The sequence below is a fragment of the Anoplopoma fimbria genome, chromosome 8, assembly GCF_027596085.1.
Source record: "Anoplopoma fimbria isolate UVic2021 breed Golden Eagle Sablefish chromosome 8, Afim_UVic_2022, whole genome shotgun sequence".
NCBI classification, from domain to species: Eukaryota; Metazoa; Chordata; class Actinopteri; order Perciformes; family Anoplopomatidae; genus Anoplopoma; species Anoplopoma fimbria.
Genome location: NC_072456.1, coordinates 4,543,641 through 4,564,897, shown reverse-complemented (window position 1 = coordinate 4,564,897; position 21,257 = coordinate 4,543,641). Strand labels below are relative to the sequence as shown.

General features: G+C 40.1%; 1 protein-coding gene across 1 annotated transcript in view; it reads right to left on the bottom strand.

The window, feature by feature from the left end:
• astn1 (astrotactin 1) overlaps positions 1-21,257 on the bottom strand; it is a 407,842-nt gene that overhangs the window by 159,872 nt on the left and 226,713 nt on the right. Inside the window, exons 16-17 of the mRNA XM_054603250.1 lie at positions 10,075-10,179; positions 1,688-1,876 (exon numbers count right to left, since the gene is read on the bottom strand). Coding sequence (XP_054459225.1) covers positions 1,688-1,876; positions 10,075-10,179 — 294 coding nt within the window. The remainder of the gene's footprint in view (positions 1-1,687; positions 1,877-10,074; positions 10,180-21,257) is intronic.

Sequence of the window (21,257 nt, the reverse complement as noted above, 5' to 3'; positions counted from 1 at the left end):
AACTGCTGCTACACATGCATGTTAACAGCAAGTTTTAGCAGCTGTACTTACAACATGCATGAGAGCATGTGTGATGAAGTGGTATGTCTCAGTATGTGTGGATGTTTCAACCTTCTTTAAACCAATCCATTGGTGAGGAGGGCTTGTTGTTTTTTTACGACACCTGACTGTGATAATAAAAACATAAGCATTTCAGCGAAATCCTTTTTCTTTTTTCAACAAAAGAAGCCAAAGTTCACAAATGTTAGATGTCATCTAAAAATAAGCAGCTCTGCATGAGCTTGGACTATATCAGCGACTCCCAAATGTTGTTTTAAGAATGGGTTGCAAAATATGACGCTTTACGTGGCCGTACATCAAGCATAAATCAGGCTTATAGGAGGAAAAAGTGATAAAGTCCTTGTAGGGAGGATGTTTGGGCGGATGGTTCGCTCAAAAGAGAGGACTTTCACCCAGGACACCGGTATTATTTTTCCTTTGTGAAACTTGACTGATTTTAAGTGAATGTTTAAGTTACATAACCTTTTATATTAAAGTATTATTAACTATATAACAAACATATTTATTTTAAACCAAACCATTTTTCTTGAAAACCAACTCTAACAAAGGAGTTTTGTTGCACAATTCTAACCAAGTTGTTTCTTGTGAAAATGGGAACTTTATTTTGAAAAGACAGTGTATGCATGAGCAGAACGGAAATTGACACGTGCTAAACTGATGCTAGATGGGTAGGTAAAGCGCTTGAAGCTAAGGGGCAATGACAGAGAGGTGGTATCGGAGCTGTGAGAAACAATGTGTGAACAAAATGTGTTCGTTTCAATAAGGTTTACGTACAATTTCACACATAAAGAATGTGGTGACCTTCTACTACATTTTTTTCCCTCATTTGTTTCATGTGTAATTTATCTGTTAAACTTCACAGCAACATAACCTAGTTTGAATGAGTCAGTACAACTGTTTTCTGAGGGATTTCAGATAATTCCAGTAATTTCCGGACACATTTCAGTAAATACAAAAAAATGATTGAGGTTAAATACCCAGGAATAGATATGAGATGTGCTCGTCTGTGTTTGTTTGCACGGTTTATGGTGCCCACACAACAACCCAAACACCATTAGTCTGTGCATGTGTCTGTTTCCTGTCTTTTTTTACTCATGCCCCCCAAAAAATGCCTTTGTGGATTAATAAAATTGTATTGAATTGAATTAAAGATCTACCAAACAAAACAATCCACAAGGGGTACTTCCACAAAGACTGCAGATGGAAAAAAACCCAACAACTAATGGTTAAAACAAGTGCCCCAAGAGCATTTCTGAAACACTGCCACCCTGGGAGCCCATTATTTTCCTCTACAACACGGGTATGACCAAAAAGAAAGGGAACAAGAGAAGAGCTTTGTTAAAAGTAGTCCCATGCGTGGTTTAAGTATTTCTCCTGGCAAGCATTCGCTCTGCAGCCAATGTATGAGATCTGCCAATTCTAAATGTGTTACATGATAATCCAGTCCACACCAACACAAACTCAGCATTATGGACCTCAATGTATTTAGTGGGTGTGACAGATTATGATTCTGTACAATCAATGATCACATAAATGACCGCAGGAATTAATCCTCACACGTCAACGTTTTTATTCGTACACATCATTCATTGACACTTGAGTGTGTGTGTGTGTGTGTGTGTCCTACCTTTGCTGATGTCTTGGTACTCCAGCCACAGCTGTCTCTGGACCTGTTTGTTGGGGTACCAGATGGTGCAGGACTCCTGGAAGCCGTACATCGCCTCCTGCACGTAGTGGTTCCCAAACTCCCTGAGGATGGAGACGAAGTCGCTCCGCTGGGTGGCCCCGTCCAGAGAATGGATGGCCGAGCTGAAGGCTGGGTAGATGGTGGAAAAAAAATAGGAATACACTTTTTTTTTTTTTTTTTTTTTTTTATTCAGTCAGAATAAAACCCGGAATGAGAAACAAAAGAAAAAAAGTGACATACGGAAAATATAGGATTGTGTTTTGTTTGCTAAACCACTGCCCGTCTTCTGGTACACTCTGGCAATGCATCTTTTCAAGAGTAGGTTTTTTTTATTTGTCTTTCTGATAAGGCACTTACTAACTAACTAAAGGGAACCCTTACTACCACTACTGTACACCACAGTGTAAAAATTGCAGCTATGGAATAACTTTATAATCCCCCTGCACATATCCCACAAAATGGATTGTCCCACCTTCAGTTTTTTTTTACAAATTTAGTGGCCTCCTTCTTTAATTAAAGGTTACTTTAAATTTCAAAAGTTGAAATGCTAATAAAAGTTTTCAGAATAAATGGCATACAAATAGCAGATGTGGGGACGTTTGAACTATTGGAATCCATCCAATAGTTGCCAAGACATTTCACTCAAACTAAGCAGCAAACTTTTTCAGAGCACATATGTCCACTTGAGCATTAAAGACCCCCTATTATCCTTTTTAATCCAGGTTTGTCTCACGTTATTAACTGCACATACTGTAGGCGTTTGAATTCACGGCGGGTGGAATGGAAGTCTCGGTCAGGCGTCTGGCACTGAGTGTCTTAAACAATCTGAGCCGGCTGCTTAGTATTCATGAACACCTGACGAGGGCTCAGAATCAGATTACCTGATGAAGGCAGCCATGGATGGACAAACAATTTGGTTTGCACCACAAAATATTGCAAGGTAAAGGACACTTGACATTAGGCTTTGGGCTTCATCTTTTAAGAGAACGAGTACTAAGAGTACTGCAACACTGTCTTATTGTCATATCAGCGTCTTTTTCTTCATTCTTCATCAGTTGTCCTTTGCTCACAGAGAATTGCATTTTATGGTTGCCATCGATCACAAATGAAGTATCTGCAAATAATGGCACCAGAGTCACCTGCTGAGAATTGAGCTGTGGGCTTTGCGGGCCCTGATTGCGGATGTTGTAATGTCAAATGCTAAAATATAGCGCAAAGTAGGAAATAGTCTTAAAGTCAGTGAACTGAAACAGTAATGGCACTCTGACTGCATATAGCAACGCCGTCCACTGCCGTGTTGCATGGAGACGTCAGGACGACTCAAAGGTTGGAGATTAATGTTTCCCTCTTTATTTAGACTGGGATAAGTGGCAGAAGAAGCCTCAGGGTTAAGGAGTCTTTTTATAGCTAATGTAGACAGTGAATCTCCCTTAAGGACGTTTGTGTCCTAGGAGAGACCTAAGCTGAAATGACAGCCACAAGTGTGGGATGAAAGGACGTCTACGAACCGGTTCATAAAACTCTGTGGATTCTTAGGGGTAAGTCAATGGTGACATAAGTAAAAACAAACCAAGAACATTGAACGTTTTGGAGGGAACTCAATCTACAGAGCGGCAGAACTAGAACATAAAAAGAAAAGCATGTTTGATCACATCCGGAACAGAACGAGCATGTGTTCACTGGGTTTCCATCTTAGTAAATATCGGGGGAAGCAAAAGTGCAACAGCAATTCATCATTATCATTTCAGGGAGAAGCAATATTAATACCTCGGCGCTCACGCTCCGCTCGTTCTTACCTCTGAAATTAAATCAGAGGGCCGCTGGAGTGAGAGACAGAGAGCGCAGTGAACATGAGCGATGGGGGCTTCGCTGTCGGACGTTAAAAAATCAGTCGCCTCAACCCCCTCCGGTGGCTGTTGAAATATGATGAGCTAAAGTGGGAAATGGGAGTTAAAAAAAAAAAAAATAGAAAGGCTGCCGGTACGCTTCTGAGCGAAGGGGAAATAGAAACTGTATCCTCGACAGACGTGGCAGCCACTTTCAAACCCCAGCGGCACCGTTGGAAACGAATTAGAGGTGTCGTGGATGTATTTACAGAATTGGGTGGCTGCACTTATCAGAACGGGAACTATTTATGATGGATTTTATGAATAATGCAAGCATTTAAAACAGGACAAAAAAACAAAAAAATCCAATTGTATAAATCACAATCTCCTTCCATCCAGGGAGACTGAATGGATGTTATATTTCAAGAGATTTTTGTTCGCCGACAGGACAGGACAGCCCGAGTTATCTAGTGAGGCAAATGTGTAGCGTCATCCCCGACGTGTCGGAAGCCGGGAGCAGCCTTCAGAAGAAGCATTGCTTGACTAAATACCTATCCACAGTTATCTTATTCTGTGAAGTTTCCATGGCAGGCGCTGTCAGAACGCTTTGGTCTCTCTGCGGATACAAAGCCTCGTGATGTATGTACGACAGGCTATTTGAGAGACAGAGGGAATGGAATGATACACACATTTCCCAAATGCAGACTTTCTTTCTATCTAACTCCATTATATTACCTGTAAACACGGCCCTGTGATATAAAACCAAGCGGGATTCTGTAGCTTTTTTAGTTTTATATGATGATGTCAATGTGAGAGAATGCCTGCACGGCTAAATCATTGCTGTCACGATGGGCCGACTCTACCATCTTTAATAAATTGTTTTATTCTGTACTTCTCGACCTGAGATAGTGGTCATGAAGAACTCTTCTGCACACATAAACAACAACAACGCTAAATAATGGATGTGTATGTCTGCTTGCAAGTAATAAAAATCACCAGCACTGGAGAACACACAGTGGAAAAAGCACAAATGGAAATGAGAAACTCCCCCTTGGGAAGTGTTTTTTCAATATCTTTTTTCTTCCATGCGTAGGGGGGCAACAGCCAACAAAATTCACTATTCGGATCATATCATGGTTTTGAGTCACGGATTGGATCAGCAGAAAACAAATGGAGTCAATATAACTTTAAGTAATGCCCCGATCACCTTTTTATTCGGTGGTCATACAGACTGCCCGTTGTCGATGATCCATATCAGCCAACACAGATTGTTTTTGTTGTTGTTTGGTTTTGTTATAGCAGCTGGTATTATATGGCTCCAGACTTTTTTTATAAGCTACATGATCTCTGTCGAGTACATTTTTCTGTGTGAAAACGTCACACTAGCGTTTCCAGGATATTTTTGTAGAGTACTGTTCCCACAGAGAAACCAAACAACATCAAAAAGGCTACATATCTATTTTCTTCTTGGTGGAGGTTGGCATACAGCATAGCCGCATCTCAGCCAACATCTGTGAAGGAGTGAGGCAGGCGGCCCGATTGACCAAATCATTACGTTCAACATTAATGCAGCTGTGCTGCATAAGTGTCTACGTTGACATCTACGATGCCTGATAACGGAAAAAGTTAATGGAAAGTTGTCGTCTTGACAGTTTTAATTCAATGTTTAAAAGCTTGTGTAACCCTACACTTCTGCTCAGTTTGCTCCTGCTCTCTGAGATCATCTACACTGTGTTTTAATACAGCCGAGCGCTTGTTATAATTTGGATGTAATTTAAATTTGTTGTTGGATAACTGCACCAGTAAGAAACAGCGATTTAATCGGCAACCTGCCGTGCCGCAATGATAAAATCTCTGATTTTATAATTGCTTCTGACAAAATCATCATGGAGCCAGGTTTATACCAACACCTGCTCTTTGTAGGATGTCACACTGTTGTAGACCCTTAGCTATGTTTATTACAGTAACTTATAACATGAGTGTTATAAGTTTTTTTTTTTTTTTTTTTTTATATGTGGTCTCCAGTTCAACTAAAAGTATTTATTGCTGGAGGTTCATGAAGGCAGCGGGATGCTTGAAGAAAAGAAGTTGGAAATTTTATTTATCATGGCATTCTATTGAAACTGTACTGCGCTGTATAAGATTCTGAAATCAAATGCTGAAATCAAATGCTTACATTAGACAATCTATTCATTTATTAGCCACTGACTTATTAGTAATGACAGTCTCTTTTCATTTGATCTGCAAGCCAGTAAGGCTTGCAGATCACTACTAGCTTTAGCATCCCATTATAGACCCTTCTACAGGCGAATATCAAAAATATTCGTGCACATGTTTGCAACGTAAGTAGTGTTTCTCCGCAGCCATCTAGAGAAGTTGGCAAGCTTTGAAAAATTGAATTACAACTGTTACCTGCATCAACATGTCTGGTCGCTGCATGTTTGGTTGTCAGAAGGGATATTCTAACGACGGACTCAAGTTATACAGAATTCGGACAGGACCAACCGTTTCAGAGAAGCAGGTGTCTCAGTTTAACTAGTGACCGTGTTAACTGGTGACTTTTAGCCCAATGCGTCCGTGGTTGCTCGTAGTCATTTAACTCTATGGTTGGCGTAGATAATAAACACACGAGTATGTATTTTAAATTGATTGATGCTTTTACGTGTACTCCTACATGTTCCGTTTGTCACAAAGAGCTACCGTGGACGCATTCGGCTGAGAGTCACCAGTTAACACGGTCACTACTTAAACTGAATCACAAGCACTATGGCTCTAAGCTATTAAACGCACCAACTACAATTAGACTGATCGAAAATCATTATGTTTGTAGACCAACTACAATTAGACTGATCGAAAATCATTATGTTTGTAGACCTCATTTTCAACTCATTAAAGTCAAAACTTATAGTCTTAAGTATTTCACTTTCTGCCAATGACCACCGACAATGTAATTGGAGGCATCTAGTGACTTGTTTGCTCGTGATTTCTTGCTGGTGCAATAGTTTTATCCACCAAATACATGCATATGTATGGCCACTAAATATTGGGCAATTTGCCAATGGATTCTAGTGACTCACTTATAGTAATAGATCTAGAAGTCGGTCACCATTCATCAAAGTCCATTTGTTTAGGGTGTATTCGACAACTTTGGTGATCCATGCACTTGCATTTAGCATGACAAGCTACTGGACTCCGCCGTACTTTCGTTACCAAACTGCGTGTGCACACTTACATATGTCCTAATTGTTCACGAACTGTAAAACGGTTTATAAAGCGCTAGGTTTGGTTACTCCCCGAAAAGACCACCTTCTTTTAAACGGAACTCGGAAAACCTTTGCCATCCAGAGCAATTTTTCTTCTGTTGCTGAGAGAGAATCACATTCAATTTAATTTTGTCTGGATACACCTGTCTTCACAAGCACCCTCTGGATCTACTGTATATTAAAAATGATTATGAGCTGTTGTACAAATAACAGAGCAGTTGAGGTTGTGATTATGTCAGTCGGAGGACGCTGTGTCTTCGGGCTCCGCGGCCGTCTTTGTTTGGCTGTGCTTGTTGAGCAGCTTTTTTTTTTTTTTGGTTTGTGCCCTATTGAAGTGACATTTTGCTAATTTGTGATTAAAGGGAACTCGACCCTGACCCATTTATTGCCTTTCAGGGTTCTCTCCGAGGACTGCAGCTGAGCAGCACTGCCACACTCGCTCCATAATTGACTATTTCAACAAGGGTTTAATTTGATGTAATGGACCCAAGTTGAACCTTTTAGCACTACATCACAACATTGCCTGCAATCTGCCCTGAGGTGATGGTCTTTACATGTTCAAGAACTGTATTAGCATAAAACTGCTGCTGATAAGAAAAGAGACTTTGTTATTCCTCAAGCAACCTTTCCATTGACTCAAGTACTGTACCTAAGTATAGTTCTGAGGTACTTTTACTCGACTTGAGTGTTTCCATTTTATGCTACTTAATACTTCTACTCCACTAGGCCTACATTTAGAGGGAAATACTGCACTTTTTATCCTCCACATTTATATTTAATACCTTTCATTGATAGTACAATCAGATACAGTTTCACTTATACAATATATATTTCAGAAATACATTATGATTTATTATAAAGAATAAGGATAAGACTTTACTGCTACCAGGCAGTATAGATAGTGAAAAATAACCCCGAATTTACCAGCTTCAATACAAAAGCAATGCACTTAATATTTTATTAATATATATTTTTCAACCCAAAAGTCACGTTTTCTTAAAAAAACTAAACGCCAACAAAAAGGCATGGAAAGCCAAGAGACCAGCTGAAATCTATCAGTAATTAGAAAGCAATCCTGCCCCTTGTCAGTGCAAATTAATATCAGCTGGTTCAGTCCCAACTGATGGCCTATAAAAAGGTGTCTCATTACCAAGGTGTCACACAAGAAACATCTCATGATGGGTAAAAGCAAAGAGCTCTCTCAAGACCTTCACAACCTTATTGTTGCAAAACATACTGATGGCATTGGTTACAGAAGGATTTATAAACTTCTGAATGTTCCAGTGAGCACTGTTGAGCTTCAGAAAGACCTGGAATTAGCAGGTACAATTGTTTCAAAGAAAACAATAAGTAATGCACTCAACCGCCGTGGCCTGTATGCACGCTCACCACGCAAGACTCCATTGCTGAAGAAAAAGCATGTTGAAGCTCGTTTAAAGTTTGCTGCACAACATTTAGACAAGCCTGTGAAATACTGGGAGAATATAGTCTGGTCAGATGAGACCAAAATTGAACTCTTTGGATGCCATAATACACACCATGTTTGGAGGTCAAATGGCACTGCACATCACCCCAAAAACACCATACCAACAGTGAAGTTTGGAGGTGGGAACATCATGGTGTGGGGCTGTTTTTCAGCACACGGCACTGGCAAACTTCCTATAATTGAAGGAAGGATGAATGGAAAAATGTACCAAGACATTCTTGATAAAAAATCTGCTGCCATCTACCAGGGTGATGAAGATGAAACGAGGGTGGACATTTAAGCAAGACAATGATCCCAAACACACAGCCAAGGAAACTCTCAATTGGTTTCAGAGAAAGAAAATTAAGCTGCTAGAATGGCCCAGCCAATTACCTGACTTGAATCCAATAGAAAATCTATAGAAAGAACTAAAGATCAGAGTTCATAGAAGAGGCCCACTGAACCTTCAATATTTGAAGACTGTTTGTGAGGAAGAATGGGCCAAAATCACACCTGAGCAATGCATGCGACTAGTTTCTCCATACAGGAGGCGTCTTGAAGCTGTCATTACCAACAAAGGCTTTTGTACGAAGTACATCATGGTGTGGGGCTGTTTTTCAGCATAGGGCACTGGCAAACTTCATATAATTGAAGGAAGGATGAATGGAAAAATGTACCGAGACATTCTTGATAAAAATCTGCTGCGATCTTGAAGCTGTCATTACCAACAAAGGTTTTTGTACGAAGTATTAAATACATTTCAGTAAGCGTGTTCAATACTTTTTCCCTGTGTCATTCCATTTTATCACACATAACTTAATTTCTGAACTTATTTGTTTTTTTGTTTTTTTACCAGATGTCGGGTTGTTACCGAAAATTTCATGTCAATAGCACCTTTAGAAATATATGTACTGAGAAAAATGGTGACGTGTTCAATACTTGTTTTACCCGCTGTGTATATATATGCAGCAACTTTAAGAAATGTAAATTATCGTCAGATATAACAATTTACAACTGTCCCTGAACGAATCATGTGACGAACGCTTCTGTAAGGAAAAATAACCCAATATAATCTTAAAAAAGGGATATTTCACAAAAATCACTTTATGTCTTATTTAAAATTTCACCAACACTAAACCAGTTGCATTAACCAGTTTCTGTAAAAAAACATAACATTTTGAGGTCCTCAGCATGACTCTGCTGAGAACAACAGTCACATGCCAAACATTCTGTGAACCTTCGACTGAACTGTTGACACAGAGCAGAGAGGAGAGGACAACAGAGGTTGGAAATATTTCCAATATAGGCAACACAGCTTGCCAAAGATTCCATTCTTTTAGAAAATCTTCTTTGATTAATGGCATTATAACTGTGTAAAACTGCACCAACATTTTTCAGTTCCTCTCCTAAGTTTAGCATTGAAAGATGATAGATGATGTCACTACAGTAACTCAAAGCAGAAGATGGGACTACTCGGCAGCAGAAAGGAAAGAGGACAGTCTCCTTGTTAATAACATAGTTGATCAAAAATAATAAATTAAACAAAGAACCCGAGCTGTTATGATGAGCCGCTAACCGTAATGTGTCACATTAATTACAATGGGATGAATAATTGATGGCCGATGGCTGCGTTTTTCCTCAGTGGAGAACGTGAGAGTTTATGCCACAGAGACCCTGGAACGAACTTGTGGTCTCCTGCAGCATAAATAAACAATATAATAACAAATCAAAAATATATATATAATGAATTGCCTGGAGCGCAGAGTGATTTACCTTGAGAGAGGACCCACTGATTGAGTTTGACGTGGTAGAGCACCGAGCGAAGACTCCAGTGCTGAACGAGCGGGTAGCCGGACACCTCGCTGTAGTTCACCATACCTGCAAAAACACACAGAAATCATACAAACTATTATGAACGCCGTCCTTGCAGGGAAGTTCACCACCTCCTGTGAAAAAGCACACGGAAAAAAGTATTTTTAATGTGTTATTTACTCCTATAGTAGAGAAGTCTTCAGCGTTAGATCAAAGGGTGGCTCTACATCTCGTTTCTGTTTACTTTACCTGAAGAATCAGTAGGAATATTTGATAAATATTAATATTATATTATATGACAGGAGCGAAGCGAGCAAAATCTCAGGTGTTAGATCAAAGTGGAGCCTGATCTACAGAAAAGAAAAACATGCACACACAGGAAATTAACATAAATTCTATTTGGAAATAGGGAAGTAGTAGCAGGCAGGTCTTCAGTGTTTGATGAAAGTGAATGCCAACATCTTACTTGAATATACAATGTATTTACACTTTTCGCTTTTAGGACATTTCATCAAACCAAGAGCCATTTTTAATCAATTCCTGCAACGTTCTCTCTTTGTAGCACAAAGTTCCTGCACGACATTTACGACGGATCGCATTCAGATGATGTATAAAACCAAGCAGGGCGATGCATTTGTAATGAAAATGGAGCATGGTCTGGATGAGACGGTTTGACACCTCATTGCTGTTCATCACGTCTAATTAAAACAGTACAAAGAGATGTGCGCTCACTGCCTCATCAAAACTTCACAGAGATCGTGAAGTGATCAAACGGGGAGAAAGCTGTTAGAATGGCGACTAATGGAGGATTTATTTCTTAATTTAGAAGCTGTAACCTCGCAGAGAAAGGGCAATATTCCATTTTTATCACGCAGAAAAATGTCCCAATTTGACAATGAGAAGGCCGTGATTCATGCATAATCACTTGATTCAACTGTTGCCGCAGATTCAATCAACAGCCTCTGTTCTAAGATAATTTGTGTGCAGTCCTAACTGAATGTTAGTTATATTAAGTACAGACATAGTTAGCCGGCTAACATTTCCTCTGATGCAGTGACACTAAATGTTATTTAAAAAAGTGATGTGGGAGACAACCCTGTGCTATTAAAAGCTCCAAAGCTCCACTTTGAGTTGAACTTCTTTTTGGAAGTAAACCTGAATCGGTCACTAATTGGTTCAAAATTAGGAGAAAAAAAGGGAAAATTACGTAAAATGCAAGAAGCTAATTCCTTTTACTCCAGCGCTTCACTGTCACAATGCTCTTTGGCCACATTTCAAAGTGCTATGTCCTTCCAATTGAGCAAATGCATGTTGCTAATTTCCTACCATTTATTCTATATTCTGTTGGCTTTGCTGAAGTTTATTGCCGCATTTTGATCAGGTCCCGGCTGCTCAGATCGATATCGGCTGATACTCTTTCTAAACAGTTTGATCGGCCTCTATATAGGCCGATCACAACAGCTGGCCAGACCACACATCAATTCAATATTGGAACGTTTGAGATACTTATATGTCTGCTTTATTGCCAGCTCTTTCGTTTTCAATTTCCTTGCCAGTTAATATGTGGGACTGTAGTTGCTTGGTGACAGAACAGTTTAAATGTGGGGGATTTGAACTTATCAAAGTTACCATTTGAAGTTAAAAAGTTCACACATTTTTTATTGTACTTACAAAGGTAAAGTCTGCTCGGTCTGTAGTTGGTACCCAGACTACTATTTCTTTTAGGAGAGGCCTGATGGCTGCATTTTCAAGATTTCAGTAATATTACCTGATTAAAGAGAGCTATTCTGAAGTAAATCTGTCTGCAAACAGCTAAAAAAAAATGTTTCCAGATGCTTGTTGATCAAGCATAAAGTCAGCAGTTAGACGGCTTAAGACGCTGCAGAGTCCTGCAGTCAATAGCATGAAATCCTGCCATTTTTACCATATTCCCTCCAATGTGATTATAGAAGAGTATCTATGTTTTTCTATTTTTTGTCAAAGAAACAATAATTTACAGTAAGGTTGCCATTGGCAACCATTTTGATATATAGGGACACCAAACGGCAACACATGCACTTCATAGTTAATACATTTTGAATATTTGTTTCATTAACAATATTTAAATATTGCTGTTACAGAACTAGAAAAAGCCTGCACATGACAATTCAAATTCTTTGCTGCATCGGTTTTATGGGGAATGGCGAAGCAAATTGGGTTGTGGGGTGAAAATTTTGACTCACCCGTCAACATCACAGACGAAGTTGCAAATTAATCTCACTGACAAAGAACCAGAAGAACCTGCACAAAGGAGAATGTCATGAGGGGGCACGTCCTACAGAACCACAAAGGCTGGACCAGTACTGGAGCTCAAAGCAGCACGAGCGAGTCAGCTAAATGAAATCACAAGTCGGAGGCTGCAAGAGCCGGAGCCCGACTGACGGGCCGATGGACTCGCCCATTAAAAGGATTTTCATTATTAAGCTGATGTATGAGTGCAAGTATCTTGGTTGCTCAACGTTTTATGTGATTCTGTGGTATATTTTCTGGTCTTGCACAATACAGCGAAGGACCCAAGTGTTTTTGTCTTACATAGGATACAGGAAGCAGATGGACAGGATACCAGGGGCCAAATGTGATTAAGTGTGTAGAATGACGGAGCCACATACATTATCTTGACTTCCCCCCCAAATGTGATTAACATGTACCCTATATAAGGAGGTGTAAGAGCCCGAAAGGCAGGGAACTCACAGATTCGACTCGAGACCTCCGGGCGCTCTAGACGTCCGTCATGACATGTGTTGCTTGTTTGTAATAAACTTTATTATACCAGCAAGAACAGTGTCCGCGGAGCATCCTTCCTCATCACTTCAACAGCACTGTCGCATGAAAGATACGACAATTCAAAATGGCAACCTTTTTTTCAGTTTTAAAAAACATTTTCTTAAAGTTGGTTTTGAGCCTTATTCTTAACAGTTTTCTCAAGCACTGCAGAACCAGTCATCTGTTAGATAAAACACACCACCTAAAACACCCTCGGGCACTTCAGTTAAGCTAAAGGTAATTCCCCCATACTGCTCGTATTCTTCCTTTAGAGCCCAGTATATATTGACTCCTCTCCATTCATCTCCTGCCAAAATCAATAATCCCCATCTCTTCTGCCCTGAGGAAGTCACCCATGTACGAAGGTTTCTTGATTTTGATGCACTGCACGGCCTGTCAAACGTCGCGCAGGCATCCCGCTCAGCTGGCCGACGACCCGTCGTCTTATCCGCGGCGACAAATAGTCAGTGGCAGATGAGGCACAACATATGGACATGTAGGCAAAACTGCAATAGGACACATGAGCAGGAGGAAACATCCATCACGCACCGCAGTGGGAGAGACGTAGTGGTTCTACGACGGGCTTGGAGGACCAATCGGCCTCTTTTTAACAGATCAAATAATCTCCCTCCTTATCCTTTGACCATGAAACATGAAATCATTTATCATAACCAACATCAAATTATGAAACCCAAGCTAGTTTAAGTGCCATTTGTTTCAATAAGTAGCATGTTTTTTTCGCATACGACTGCAGGATCAGGCCTTTAACATTGACATCACTTATACCGGGCCATTAGCGAGCTGCGGCATTATAAATCATCACGTATCCTATGGCAACTGACGGCCTTGTCATGCCGCAGCAGCGGGATGGCAGCCATACATCACTATGACTGTCCCCCGCCGTGTTCCAACGCTTATCCAGGAGGTATCTGGGTAATGCTTGTGACTGAGAGAAGTCGTGTTGCAACCACAGACACGGAACTTCTTTTTTTTCTGGGCAGGTGTGATAAAGATAAATTGAGACATAAAAGTAAGATGGTAAAGAGGTGAATGCAGCTCAAAGAAGTTGTGTAGCAAAAGCTTGAGGAGCATATGTGAGAATTATGTCTTGAACCAAACAAATACCTTTATTTAACATAGCACCAGTGGACAATGGACTTTGGCGATATCACGGTACTTTGGTACACCAGGGTATTTAGAAATCATTAACAGTAAGATTTTCAAAACCGTCATGAATACAGACTTCAATCAACTATGAGACTCATTGTGACAATTAAACATGTAGAGCAAAAAAAAAACATAAGGAAAATGTCAAAGGTAGGACTGTGTGCGTGACATTTCAATAGTGCAGGACCGACTCATCCCATAAACCATTTCGAATTGCAACTCGCCACCTCTGGAAACTCCCCCAAAAATGTTTTAAGCTAACTGTTGTCAATATAAATTGTGTCAATATAAAATTAAGACAGATTCAAGATGTGTGGTTACCCTATTTCTTTCGTACTATAGGACAAAGTTTCCAAACGGGCCGCCATGTTGGGAGCCGGGAGCTGACCAGGAGCATGTACCAGATTGACTGGTAACAGGAACTACTATGACAACAACGCTTTCTTTGCCCTCCGTGAACAATTCCATGGTAACCCTGTGAAATGTGAGGAAGGGGCAAACACTATTTAAGAGCACTGCTGTTACATGTCCATTTCTACTTAAGGTAGTTTGCGCCCACCAAAATTAACCTTTTAAAACTTTTTTTTTCCCCAGACAAGAAATCTGTAATTCCGCTGGCTTCATCCATCAGTTGGACTTGTGTTTTTCTGGACCTACAAACATAGGTCTCTGTTTCGTAGATGTGCCATAATGGCTTTATTTAGACATGACAGGACCATTACTGATACCATGTGCGATATTTGGAACCTGGAATGTGGGAGGGAGCTCAATATCCTTCTCACTGCAGTGAGTTGTTTTTTTCAACCAGTATTACCCCTCACTGCCATGGAACATAACACATAAAAGATGGATCTAACGTAAAAAGGATCTCTTTAACAAATTAAGATTGGGTCATTCATACTATTTAGTGTGTTTTTATTTCCCTTGTGCATAAAAGTGATCAATTCAAGAAGTGAAAACAAGAAGCAAATTCCATATCTCTGTTTATTGAACCTTGTGCTGCTCTAGCCTTTATTTTAATTGTGACGGAATTCAGACTCCAGACCAAAAAAAGTTACTAGGTACGTACTTAGATCAAGACTTCTACTGAAAAGTGACTCATCTGGGTTATTCAGACCACGTATCGAGGTGCAGGCGCCTACGACAACATAAACTACAGGGACTTCATAATGTCCCTGTAGAGGGAGGCGATTACGGCCTGCTAAGCCAATGGCAACCATTTCATTTTAAAGTCTTGAACCTTGCATAGGGGATAATATTAGTTAAGACACCTAAGACAAAAGGTTTAGATAGAGCTGGTTCTGGTCCAAGATAATTGAAGTTGGAACAATTTTATAAAATAAAAAAGCATTAAAGGCATATTTAATTCACAAAATTACCATGAGTATATCTCACCCCGTGTTACCTTCATTTCTTGAAGAAAACATAGTTTTTCTTGCATGCCTCCAATGTGAAGGAAGAAGCAAAGAATGGGGAAAAAGAAACGAATGGATGAGTGCGCCTTGGATTAATACTGCTAGAGATTTGGTAAACAGATGTTTTGATGTAGTTTTGCTCTCGTTAAACGTGGCCCCCCCATTTACTTCAATTCATCAATCCCTGTTTTTGATTCTCCGTTTACCGCTTTTCTTCAAGAATGCAAGGTAACACGGGGCTGAGTAGCTCATATACAAATGATCATTCCGTGGGTGGCGAATTCATTTCAGGTTGAGTGATAAATGCAACCCCCCCGTATTTTCTATTTTGGGCACAAACACCGAGGCCCAAATTACATATGAAGTATGATAAGCGTTGCGGTGCGGTGCGTGCAAGGCCAGTAACAGCTCCTTTACAAGCGCGCTGTGAAAACGCGACATTTTGGCAGAGGCCTGACACCACCTATGAACTTGATGAATAAGCCTCTAAATGTGATGTTCCTGCATTGTCCTCACCTTCAGCTACATCCATTTATCCCCTCTTATGGGAAATGGCTCCCCGGAACGATAGATGTATTCCCCTGGCGCCGGGGAGAGAGCGAGAGCGCATTCGGCTACATAACCCCCCCCCGAGTGAAAATGAATAACAAGCCCAGAAAACATATAGCGTGGCGCAGGCGTATTCTTCTTCTTGCTGAAAGGCCTTGTCTCCCTTTTAGCCCTGGGGTGCTCTGCTCTCATTGTCTGACAGAATGATTAATTTGACTGAACTTCACTTTGCAAACATCCCAAGTTCACATTCTCTCTCTCTCTCTCTCTCTCTCTCTCCATGTTAAGAGAAAAAGCTCGGTCAGGGCTGCGCTATGCACTACAGATGATTTCCTTTGGTATAAATGCAGAGCATTAAAATGTATTTTTATTTCAAATATATAATTATATTTAAAAGCTACCAAATACATGTCATGCCTTGCGTAAAAAGCAGTTGATTGCAGAGCAGAATAAGATTGGTGCGACACTGCCGTGGCCCTATTTGTAGTTCTATACCTATGGTTGAAGGTTGGGGGTAACTGAATATAATTTCCGCGGCAATCTCTGCAAACTGTTCTTTACCTTTTGTTTTACTACACCACATTCTATATAGAAGAAGAAACAGATTTTTTGGGTGACTGAAGGACCAAAATAGTTTTCTCTTCTAACCATGAGAGACTATAGATAGGTTGGGTATTGTGATATTTCATAATTAGTGGTTCACTCACTGACTTGTTTTTGCAAGGATCATAGTGTATAATAAATCCCAAAGTTGTAATTCATTATAAAACTTTAATAATGCTTTACAATCAAAAACTGTTATAACACAATAAAATGATATTTACACAAGTCCATAACACTTTTCTATGACACCCATGTCTAGTATTATTTAATGCATGAAAGACATGGGCGTCCTAGAAAGTGTTACCGACTGCTGTGTATAGAATGGGCAAAATGAATAGTGTTATAAGGTTTACAAGTGACTCCTTGACCTTCTACCCAACACTCCTGAAGTGTTTTGACAGGCTGCAACAAAAAGAAATACCCTAAGTGACCAGAAACAAAGAAACACCTGTATGATGCAATGCAACGCAACGCAACTCAAGTTAATAAGCTGCTTCCGTCGTTTGTGTGTTTACCCTTTTCTGTGTTTATCAAATGATTTCAGTAGGAATTGGGCCATGGCAGAACTCCGCCAAGGCTGTTTCTATAAGTGAAATCCGATGTGTGTGAGGGATTCTGATCCAGTCCCAAGTTTAATGGGGTTTTACCTTGGCACATGCTTCACCCCTTTCACTAAGTTTCATGAAAATTGGACAAGTAGTCTTTCCATAAAGCCGGCACACAAAAAGAAGAATAGAAAACCTCCATTGTGGAGGTAGTTATAGGTCTGTATGTCTTTAAATAAACCTCAAACAGCATCAGAACATTACAGACACAAATTAAGTCCTTAGTTAGTGCAAGTGTGTATCAAAAAGTGCTGCCATTCAAGTTGGTAGAGAGGTTTCGATGCAAACCTGTGTTTTTAATTGATGGTCAAACCGTTCATTAAGAAGCTGGATCACAGTTTGTGTCTCCAGCTGTCTTTGAGACTTTTTAATTTGAGAAAGATTTAATTATAATGCAGGGCTGTTTGTCTTTAAAGCTTTGATATTGCTACTTTTACCCAGTAAACCTTACAAGTATAATCGTTGGCTCAGTAACAACTGAGGACACCGATTTGATTTAATTCAGACATCATTCATTTTCTTATTCTTTCATGTACAACTCAAAACAAGTTCCGTTCAAAGCTCCTCTTCTTCTGCAGAAAAGTCATGTCGGTGCAGGTTTATGTCTGTCAATTCTGTTAAATTTGTCCGAACTTGAGCTCAGAATGAGTAAAAAAAAACCTTACTTCAACTGCAGAGTTTGATAAAGAATGGGCCACGCTGGTCACGGCTATGCTAATGCAGATTAAATGCATGGTGGTGGGGAGTCTAATAAGGCTAACTGTGTGACTAATGGCAGAAATAAATGTAAAACTCTTGAAGGGCAAAGAACTGCATGTTATACATAAGAGCTGAAAATTGATTTTTTAAAAGCGGTTTTATTTCCTTCGGTGAGTGTATTGTCACAGGATAAAGCCAGAGCTGTCTACAAACTTTATATTTTAAACCCATGCAGGCGGGACAAGACAATGCTGGGCCTAAGGTGCATTGCAGTTACATAAATCAAAGCAAAATTGAATCAATATTCCAGCTCAGTGAGGGACTGTGTGAAGTAGTCCGTTGGGATATCTCCAGTCCTTCTGTGAATCCTCCAATGAGGGCCAGAGTTCAATTCCCAACTATTGGAGTTTTTCACTCAGTGATCCATCTTTGTTAGCCTGTCTACTTTTTCATTGTCCAATAGAAAGATAAAACACCCAAGTTAAGCTGCATGAAGGTAAGATTTTTTTTCTCCCTTATTCTCTTCATGCACCTAGATTTTCTAATTTTCCAGCACCTTTTTGACGCAGAATGTCTTTGTTGTGCAATTGAATACGAGGTCCCAAGAGTCCTGCCACAAAACATCTTCTGGCTCCAAGCAGTTTAGCTAAACTGCACAATCAAAAGACATGTACGGCAGTGGCGGCTGCTGACTCTAGAACATTTATTACAGAATTGAAGTTAAAATTGATTGCTGGTTGTTGATTGATTAGGGAAGATGTCCTCAGCTGAAAACACCTGTGTGGTGTGCAGAGCCTTTATTTGTTATAACTTATTCTCTATTTTTTGTGTGCTCCGCCTTTTTGTTGAAAATCTCAGACATTTTCCATAAAGCACTGGTGACGTTACTGTAGTAGCTTGAGAAAAAGCTTGTTTGGTCCGTCTATCCTAAACTTGAAAACACACTATCTTAACCATGACTGAAACATCCATTTATAACATGCTTATTACCATACGTCTTGGCTACCTTGCTCTAGTAAACGCTTTTCTGCCAGAAAAAGGTGCTATGTGGACACCAGCCTTCATTCACTACTCCCTACTCACTATCCAGTTCTATGTATTGAATTTGTCTGCAATAGAAAAAAAACAACAACTTTCGGACACTACCTGGGTCATTTTTTCCGCAATGTTAATAATATCACAAAAACGTGCCAGATCAACTGCGGCTGATAGACCATCCTCAATTAAATATTGACACGTATTTCCGTGACAAATACATATTATGAGCAATTTTGTTGAGTTGCCTCTTATCAAAATGCTCTGTGTGAATTTAAGTTTCCCTGGTAAGCAGCATTGGAGAGTACATGTCTCAGTCTTTTATTGTTAAAGGTAAGAACGTCAGGAGTAAATCAGCCGCCCTCAGTGTGGGACAATGAGTGCATTGTTTTCAAATTCAGACGTACAAAGTTGTTTGTGGTCGTTGGTGTTGCGTTGCGCTGTGAGTTTGTGCATCTCTGTGTCTGTCCACGGCTAATCTCGCATACTGCTGCAACAAACTAAATAATATTTTGGGTGCTCATTTATGGCTGCATGCTCAGGTACCTCTGGTGGTTGCCGTGACTCACACGTTCTCATAATGTTCTCTGCTACTAGAGAACCAGGCTGTGTCCGAAAACTCATGCTAATGTATTTGCAGCATACTAATACTCAATCAGTATGTACTGTGTCAAGCCTACTAAATGTATGATTAAGTATTATTTTAACAGCAGACCATTCACTCTGAAGTATGCTGAAGAAAAGGCCAGGCCAGTTTTAAGGCACCCAGCCAGAGGTCCCCTTTTTTCCAACCAGTTGTTATCTAAATAACTGCCCACATATTGGGAATAAACATGTTTACTTTATTAAAACTTAATATAATGATACACATAAAAAAAAATAAAAAATACTTAACTATGGTACCTTAGTAAATGCACTTAGTTACATTAAATACTAACCTCTCTATCCTTGGATTCCCAGTACTTAGAAAAAGATAAATGTACTAGATGATCACCTATTTCATTTCCACTCTGCTAACCTGTGAACTACATATAGATTGTTGCCATTACACTATTCAAATATGGCAGCGAGTGTGATAACAGTGTTGAGTTCTGGTGTCAGTAGTTAATCTGGTCCCAGACAATAACACCGTCAAAGAGAAAGAGCCAGGGCACAAAGCAGACAACTCTGTTTTATAAAGCTGCTAAATAGGTCAGATTAAGTCCAGGTTGTGAAACTTAGAATCCCAAAACTCACTGATATACTTGAATAGCGGGGTTGTTGGATGGGAACCAACATGTCAGCAGAAAAACTCAATATAGCTTCTGATTTCCATTGAGAAAAAGAGAAAAAAAAACAACTCCTGCCATCCTTGTTCCAGTTCCAATTAGGCTTCATGGGGGAATGCAAATTGAGTTCTCTTGTTAACATTTGTGACTCTGTCCCATCGGGAAGCGGGGCAAAGAATAGCAGACAAGCACAGGGCTCGCCGATGCTCGACACCGGGAGCTCAGGGCTGATGGATACCCGGGGCCTGTCGGAACACCCGGCAGTCCTCCTGGAACTTTGCCGTACGGCTAGAAGTGGTTTGTTATTTTAGTCGCTTCTCTAAGGAAGATTCATAGGAATGAGCTCAGGTAGGAAAGTAATCTTATGCCTCATAGAACCCCATTAACTAGCCTGGCCTGTGCTCTATTTCACTCTCGGATAAGTCTTGGAATGAATGATTTAGCGGGGAAAGAGAGGGGGAGGAGTGAGGAAGTGAGGAAGAAGTAAAGAACGTCGGGGTACTAGGACTTATCCAGCAGGCCCATTCTCGAATCTAATGGGAAACTAAATGTAATACAGCACAGCACAGATTTCTTCCCCAGATAATTCTGATAACAAAAAAAGAAAAATTGCTGGAACAAAATGTTGGCCCTCAGAAACGATGAGCAGACACCTCTGGGATGGTTGGGTTAGAGCCTAGGCCAAATGCTTTCCATAATTCAAGGCAAAAACAGATTACTGTGAAGAATTATCATAATACAGGCCTTCACCACTCGTGTTCATCTCCTTTCAGGCAGGTACTCCACACACAATGCTTTACACTAATCCCAACATTACGGTTCCTTTGGACCATGCACAACCAGAAAAGGGGCTTGGTAGCTTCTGAAGGAACATTTAGACCATGTCCAAAGCCAACAGTAGTGGAACTGTGAACTAGCGTTGGTGCAAAAAAGAAGGGGTTTCAGCTATGTCCTGTAAATCCTCTTATCCCTCAGGGAAGTGTGGTCCCTGTACCTTTTCC